We start from the raw sequence: 8,086 nt of genomic DNA, 5'->3' as shown, positions 1-8,086 counted from the left end.
GTCCTTCATTCAGATCTGAAGACAGCTGGTTTGGAAACCGTGTGTGGGGGAGGTTTAAAGGTACTGCTTGCTTGTGCTGGCTCTGGCTGATTTCACGTTTGCTGGGTACAAGAGGTGGCTGTGGGGCCCAGGTTCACTCGGTGCCACTGACTCAGAAGGAGGGGGAAAGTGGGTCTGTGCTAGGAGAAGCCGCAGGGGCTAACTGTCACCAGCCTGCGGGTGAGGGACTGTCCCGGCTTGCAGTGAGAGAAGCATGCAGGGGGAGGGTCCTGAGGACCTGGCTTCAACAAACACATGCCAGGTGAGGGCCCCCAGGGGTACAAAGAATACACAGTCCAGTGCAGCAGAGAGGCCGTTTCATCCATCAACAAGCATTACGCCAGCCAGGGCACTGATGATGGCAGGAAGACAAAAGGCCATTGCCTTCTTGGGGGAAGGCAGAGGGGAACATGTATGAGAAAGTCACGCATATAAGTGCAAAATTAAAATAATTACAACCTACACAAGTGAAAGGACAAAGACATACGGCCTGGGATTGCTCTGGCCCGAGAGGCTAGAGGTTAGCCAGGCCGGCCCAGCTCCCACTTCTGCAGGTCACCCAGGCCGTCCATCCTTCATCCATCGAGATCCCAAGAGTCCTTGCTGCGGCCCCGGGGCTCGGCTGCGCTCGCTATTCTCCCTCCAGGACGGCAGGGGGCGGTGCGGCACCGCCTGCCGCTATCCCGACAGCCCTCGCGCGGGCGCGCGGCTTTAAGCGAGCGGAAGAAGAGGCGCGCGAGGCCGGGTCGGCGGGCGGAAGCGGCTCGCACGCCAGGCGCCGCCATGCCCGGGGACCATCGCCGCATCCGCGGGCCCGAGGAGTCGCAGCCGCCGCAGCTGTACGCGGCCGACAAGGATGAGGCGCCCGCCGCCCGCGACCCGACGCGGCTGCGGCCCGTGTACGCGCGCGCAGGGCTGCTGAGCCAGGCCAAGGGCTCGGCCTACTTGGAGGCGGGAGGCACCAAGGTGTTGTGCGCCGTGTCCGGCCCGCGGCAGGCCGAGGGCAGCGAGCGCGGTGGCGGCCCGGCCGGAGCGGGCGGCGAGGCTCCGGCCGCGCTGCGCGGCCGCCTGCTCTGCGACTTCCGCCGCGCGCCCTTCTCCGGCCGCCGGCGCCGCGCGCCCCCGGGCGGGGGGGAGGAGCGCGAGCTGGCGCTGGCCCTGCAGGAGGCGCTCGAGCCGGCGGTGCGGCTGGGCCGCTACCCGCGCGCGCAGCTCGAGGTGTCGGCGCTGCTGCTCGAGGACGGCGGCTCGGCGCTGGCCGCCGCGCTCACGGCCGCCGCGCTCGCCCTGGCCGACGCGGGCGTCGAGATGTACGACCTGGTGGTGGGCTGCGGCCTGAGCCGCACCCCGGAGCCGGCGCCCACCTGGCTGCTGGACCCCACGCGACTCGAGGAGGAGCACGCCGCCGCCGGCCTCACCGTGGCGCTCATGCCTGTGCTCAACCAGGTGGCCGGGCTGCTGGGCAGCGGGGAGGGCGGCCCGACCGAGAGCTGGGCCGAGGCGGTGCGCCTGGGCCTGGAGGGCTGCCAGCGCCTCTACCCCGTCCTGCAGCAGTGCTTGGTGCGGGCTGCCCGCCGGAGGGGCGCCGCCGCGCCGTCCTGAACCAGAAGCCTGGGCAACGACGGACGCGGAGGGCCGAGCTGCCGCCGTCCCCTAAAAGACCCGTGCCGTCAGCTTCCAGACTGCACGGAGCTGAGAATTCGGAGGGCTGGACAGGATCCGAGGAGGCGTGCACAGAGCTAATGCACTGGACAGCTGTGTTGGAACAGTTTTTGAGAGACTTCCGTTAAAGAAACTTTTCTACTTGAGCTGGTGCTTCCCAGCTACGACCCAAAGAAACTTGCGAATGCGGCCTGACTCCCAAGTTGGAAAGGACTTTTCAGCTGGACTCGCCTGGAAAACGAGACTTGGAGCTTTTGTCTTGTAAGGGATGGACCCTATGCAAGCCAGCTAGTGACTCCCTTCTATGTAATTGGTCTGCTCTTGAGAGAATGGACAAGGGGCTGTGCCTACTCATTTATATCTGAGCTAAAACAAACTCCTTTGTATCTGGAAAAGTTTTCTATTGTCGTTCTTCTCGGCAGTGAATTTAAAGGAGCAAGACTTTTGCACCGAGTAGTGGACCCCTGGGGTCGAGGGCTTGGGACAGCATTGCCTTGAATGTGTCCTGTTCCTTAGACCGACATAAGCAGAAGAAACCGGCTGAAACGGAAGGAGGTGCAGGGTGTGGGGGAATGTGCCTTGAAGGAGGAGAAGCTGCCCCTTGAGTACCAGAGTTGGCCACTGGTGAGGTGTGACAAGAGTATGGAGGGCTGTATGGGCCCAGGAGCACTCTAGCCTCTGGTTTGGTGCACAGCTCAGGGTTGGGTAGCTGGAAGGGGTTTGGCTCTGGGTGGAAGCTAGAGGCCTCCTCCACTGCTGGTAAGAAGTGGGGGTCCAGGCTGGCTTTTTTTTTTTTTTTTTAAAGATTTATTTGTTTAGAGAGAGTGTATGTGTGGGGGACAGGGGTGGGGAGGAAGAGAGAGAGAATCCCACACAGACTCCATGCTGAGCACAGAGCCTGATGCGGGGCTTGATCTCATGACCCTGAGATCAGGACCTGAGCCAAAAATCAAGTCGGATGGATGCCTGACTGACTGAGCCACCCAAGCGCCCCGTCAGGCTGGCTTTATTATTTGGCTCCCCTTTCCAGTCTTGGCTTCTGGAAGGGTGCAGATGAACTTCCAGGAGCAAGAGCTTCTGGGTGTTGGGAAACGAGATGCAGCCTGGCCATTATACCATACAGCAGAGCTGGCCTGAGTGGCCACAAGAGTGGAACCTTTCCTGTGTGGCTCCTGAGCCCTGTGAGTTTGTGCTCAGGTCTGAATTGGAAGAAGGCAGGCAGCCTGGTCCCCTCTGTGTGCCCTGGCTTAGTTAGGAACTTCTGAATGTGTGTGACTCAGCTTCTCCAGGAAGGCCTGGTCCGAGGCAGTCCTAGGACCAGAATGAGGCTTGGAGACTACACCAAGAACCCCTGACCGAGGAAAAGAAACACAAATTTTATTTTTCTCCCTTTGGCATAATTTCTAGAGCAGATCTGAAATACATAATATCACACCAGCCAGAGACAAGATAGAAATGGACATAAAATTGATAGCCTTGTTCTGAAGGATAGCTTTTTAGGGTGGATGGGGAGTCTGGAACCAAAGGGGTTATGTAGGGCACACACTGAGGAGCTTAAAGCTCAGTTTCAGACTGGAAGGGGCACTGTAGGCACATGAGTGTTTCCTGGGCACCACTGTGGCTGGAGAAAGCTGGGCTGGCCACTGCAGGACGCTCCACACTGGGAACTGGCAGGGCCTGGGGTGGGGGGGCGGGGAAGAGCAGCCAGAGTGGTACCTGCAGTCCCCAGGGGCTGACGTGCACCCAAGCGGGGCCTGGGCGCTGCCTCTTGCAAGACGGCCTTGGCTTCATGAGGATGGTGAGCTTGTGCTAGGCAGCTGCCGGCCTCCCTCCCAGCCCCTATCTGGAAATACGACCTCCAAAGCAAAAGCCACCGTTACGGGGAGGCTTCCTGGCTGGTCTCGCTGAGCCTTGCCTCTGCTTTCACTGCACTCATTCCAGAATGGGTGCCTCTGGTTGCACAGTCACCTCTGGGAGGCCTTCAGAAACCCACACAAGGCAAGGAGAAGGGAGCCACCTGGGAAGGAGCCTGGAGGGCTTCCACCCTTCTACCGGCTGCCCTCCGGATCCAATGCCGGATTCTTCCCCTGTAGGAAAAACGGAAGCAGGACTCTGGCCAGGAGAGCTGAGAGGCATGGGATGGCTAGGAAACGGAGGCCTGCCTGCTAACCTCTTCCCTCAACCCCACGTCCCTTTCTTAGCAGCTTTGCCAGCTTGGTGCTACTCTAGATTCTTCCTGAGGCCTGGGAATCCAGAACCACCAAAGTATTCCCTTCATGTAGCGTGGTCTTTTCCCAGATGTGACTCAGGCCCGGGCAGCAGTAAGGGCCCTCCAGAGCCCAGCAGTCCAGGGGGTAGAGCCGGACAAGTGGAGGAAGGAAGACTCATTACTGTCAGCCCCTCAGCATCCCGGACCTCGCAGAGATGGCCCAAACAAACGTGGGGCTTGGCCTGCCGCAGGGAGCACCAATAAGGGAGGAGGATATGGTAGGGCAGGTAGGGCTCCTCCCCAGGGAGCATGGTACCTGACAAGATGGGGCAGGGCAGGAAAAAGGCAGAAATGGGTTTTAACCGGTTCTGGGGCCTCAGGCAAGGGGTCTGGGGCCATTCTGCACTGCTCGAAATCCACCTCCCAGCTTCCAGGAGATGATATTTTAAGCCAGAACAAGCCCCTAGTCCCCTGAGCTCATCCAGCCAGTGGCGAGAGGATAAAAAGTAGTGCAGGGCCCATCTTCTGGGGATTGTATGGGGTACATGTCACATGTCTCCCCTCAACCACCACTGTGGGCTCCTGCACGGGCCTGAGGCTCTCCCTTGCTCACAGGGAGGCCACAAGGAGCCAAACGCAAGGAGGGTGAGGATGAGGGGAGGCGCCACGCCACTCACTGCCTCCTCTGGGTCGTGCTGTCCTCAGAGCTGTCTGCTTCGGGATGGGCCCTCTGGCCCCTGGGCTCCTGCTGGAGTTCAGTGATTCTGCATGAGGAACCCTTACTCCCTGGGCCCCTGGTTTCTTCACTGTCCTCTGACCCTGTGCAGGGGGAGTCACCAGTTAATGGCCAGGTTTTGAGGCCCCAGCTGATCTCAAAGAGGCCACTTGGTGCCCAGCACTGATCAAGGGTACCCAGGGCTTCAGAGGACAAGATGGGGAGGGGCTGGGACACTGTTCTGCCTCCGGATAGCTGCTGAGTGGGGGGGGGGGGGCTCACAGAACAACCTAGAAGCCACAGGGTCTCCAAGCCAGTGGAACAACTAGAGGGAGAGGGGGAAGGGAGGGCAGGAAGGAGGCCTGCAGACGGAAAGCCCCCAGGTGCCCTGGCACCCTCAGCCGTGGGGAAAGCTGGAGCTCACTGGGAATGTGGGCCCACAATTGGAGGTGTTCGACCTGGAAGCTGGTCCCTCTGCTGGTCCATGCGCTCCAGATTCTCCAATAGACGGTCCACCTGGGCTTTGATCTGGCTTAGCTCGCCCCTGATGGAGTGCAGCTCCTCAGTCTGGACTGTTTGGAGAGGGGCCAGAGCTGGTGTCCCACCAGGCCCAGGGGGCAGAGGGCTCCCTGGCCTGCCCTCACTGCTAAGGTTTGCCCAACTCTTCCCTAGCCCTGTAGGTAAGGGCTGTGCCCCCTCACTCACGCTTTATTTGCTCTCGGGGCAGGTGGCTCTTCCTGGCACCCTTGTGGGCACTGAAGCTGCTCTTGACCCCCAAGCCCACCTGGGTCCTCCGGATCTTAACAGGCACGCGATTGATGAGTGGAGGGATCCTTGGGTATTCATACACCCTACTGGGACGGAACAGAGAGGGAGTCAGGCCAAGCAGCTCCACCTGTTTACCCAGAGGACGGAGGAGTAAGATCCACCTACCCGTAGGGGACATCTTCCCTGTACAGCTTGTAGTCCAGGTCATAGTTACTCCTGCTGCAACAGAGACAAATGGAGAAGGGGTCACTCTCCATGGCCAGAGTCCTTGCCTAGACCGCAGTTTAACGTGAAGAAACTCAGGCATGCAACTTTTCCTTAGAACCCCAGGATTCTCCATTAGAAGAGCCTTGAAGGACTTAACCAAGGCCACTTTGGGAGACCACAGCTTCCCCATGTCTGGCCTCTGAGAAGGGGCACTTTCCAGGTGGCTCCAGGTGACAGGAGGGGGACAAGTGCCTACAGCCTTCTGGCCAGCCAGATAGGGGCCCTCCAAAGTTTCCTCTGCCTGACCCAGGAACAGCTGACGTTCTGGATCTTAGTCTGGCAAAGCATGAAAGGGAAGAGTTAAGTCGGGGCCTAAAGCCACGGTGGGGGTGTGAGAGCCTTTAATCCTTGCGTGGGGGTCGCCAGGATGCCGCCCAGCACTGGCAGGGCCAGCCAGGCAGGGTGAGGGCTGTGGCCAGGCCACCTTCCTCTTTGCTCCAGGCCTGCGGAGACAGAAGGAGTTTGGGAGGTCCCAGACTCTAACTGCCCGGCCTCTGCCCCTTCTTTCCTCTGCCCTGCATCTCCAGGGAGGGAACTGGTGGGTCCCGGCCTGGGCAGCGAGGCTCTGTAGGGACACAGCTGCAGAAGCTTCAGGCGCCCCCTACGCCTGGGGCTGGAGGGGTGATGAGGGGGACGGGAGGGGATGCGTGCGGGGGGCAGCACAGTTTCTAAAACAACTTTCGGGTGCTGTGCGCCCACGCCCCCATTTCAGGCCCAGCCCACGAGGGGCGAGGTCTATAGGGGCACTGGGTCTGAATGGAGGACGTTTGGAGGACGTCCTGGTTCCCCCGCGCCCAGGCCCGCGGGTGCGAGTTCCGGCTGCCCCCGCCCCCGCTTTCCGGCTTCAGGAGGTCTGGAGGGGCGGCCTGGAAGCCGCAGGGATGCTGATTCTGCGGGTGGGAGGCGCGTCCTTGGAGAAAGGAAAGCGTGACGGCAGAGCGCGGGGACGTTGCGTACCCAGCCCCCGGGGGGTCGCGGTAAGGGCCGAGGGGGGGCGGTCCCTGGCGCGGTGCCGAAACGGGCAGCCTCCTGGGGGCCGGGAACTAGCGGGCGGGGGCTTGGGGGCTAGGACGGGCCTGAAGCTGACGCGTCCCAGCTGGGTGCGACTGCTCAGAGAAAATTCTCACTGGTCTGGGTCCCCTTAGATTGTCCGGCGCGTTCCCCCACCTGTCCCCCACCGACGGGCCCGAAACCTCGACGGAGAGCAGAAGCGGAGCCGGCGGCTGCTAGACCACCTAGGTCTCTGTGGCAAACCTTTCTAATGGTGTAGCATTGGTGGTTCAGTGGGAGAGTTCTCGCCTGCCACGTGGGAGGCCCAGGTTCGACACCCGGTTAATGCAGACACTTAGCTTCCCCCCCCCCCACCTTCCCTTGCATTTTTTCCTAAAACGACTTTTTGAAGCAGCCAGGAGTGAATGGTACAGGAACGTTACTTCACTGACCGTTTAGCACAGACTTGAGAGCTGCCCGAGTTGAGATGGGGTGGGATGGGTTTGGGAGTTGGGTCTCAGGCCCCATGCACCCTACAGCGGTGCTTGCTGCAGGCAGAGTCCCTCTGGGCCTGAGGAAGGGGGGCCGCGCACCCCACCCCACCCCTCTGTCATCAGCCAGGGCTGAAGCCTGTGCGCTGATCCTGTGGCCTGGCCTCTTTCCCCCCAGGGGGCAGCCACCTGCGCCCATGGCTGCACAGCTGCATCTGGTCCCTGGTCTGGGCTAATTGTTACTGTCGGTAAGTCGGGGCTCCCCACGAAAAGAGAAACAGGACGCAGCTTTAGAATGGTGTTGTGGGCAGAGCTCAAGCCACCTCAAGTGTCCTGAGGGCCAGGGGCAGGGGGAGGAGACTTGGGGCAAGTCTTTCACCGCAAACCTTTCCCTTCAGGTTGAAAACTTCCATTTTGAGGCCTGGACTGGACTCGTTCTTACGGAGACGTCATTCAGCAGTTCAGCGGCCACCAGAACCCCATCGCCACCCTGCCCTTCCTCTGGGCACCATCCTGAGGGCTCGAGCCATGGCCACCGCCGCCCACCCACTGCTGCCCCAGACCCAGGCGGCTCCGGCGCCCCCCCCCCCCCAAAGGGCTTCATCCTCCCTCCTGGAGTCCCCTGGGCCAGATCATTACAAAACCCCTAGAGTCTCCCATGAGACACGCGGCAAACCAACAGACCGCATAGGCAGCTCTGCGTCACTGAAGAAACACCAGGTTAAAGAACCGAGCGTTACCCAGGAGCAGACAGCTGCTCATGAGCCCAGAACAAAAGCAGTGGCAAAGCCACCCACCCTGGCACACTCACAGGGTGACACACACCCTCAGGCAGGTGCTGGCAGGGAGAGATTGGGCCTCATCTGTGTCAAGGTCAAGCTGAAGGTGCAGAGACTTCTCGGAGCAGCCCCCAGCTCAGCTCTGCCATCTCCCTTCCGGGAAGAC

At 60.8% G+C, this 8,086-nt stretch overlaps 1 protein-coding gene across 1 annotated transcript; it reads left to right on the top strand.

The window, feature by feature from the left end:
• The first annotated feature begins 737 nt into the window (after positions 1-737).
• On the top strand, positions 738-2,096 carry EXOSC6 (exosome component 6). The gene has a single exon (XM_081806352.1). It carries the CDS (start codon positions 823-825, stop codon positions 1,639-1,641), a length of 819 nt encoding a protein of 272 aa, XP_081662478.1. The 5' UTR covers positions 738-822; the 3' UTR covers positions 1,642-2,096.
• Positions 2,097-8,086: the final 5,990 nt, after the last annotated feature.

This window comes from Leptonychotes weddellii, chromosome 16 (genome assembly GCF_054177405.1).
Source record: "Leptonychotes weddellii isolate Sample4059 chromosome 16, ASM5417740v2, whole genome shotgun sequence".
NCBI lineage: Eukaryota > Metazoa > Chordata > Mammalia > Carnivora > Phocidae > Leptonychotes > Leptonychotes weddellii.
The sequence above is the reverse complement of the archived record's forward strand: the minus strand, read 5'-3'. Positions and strand labels throughout refer to the sequence as shown.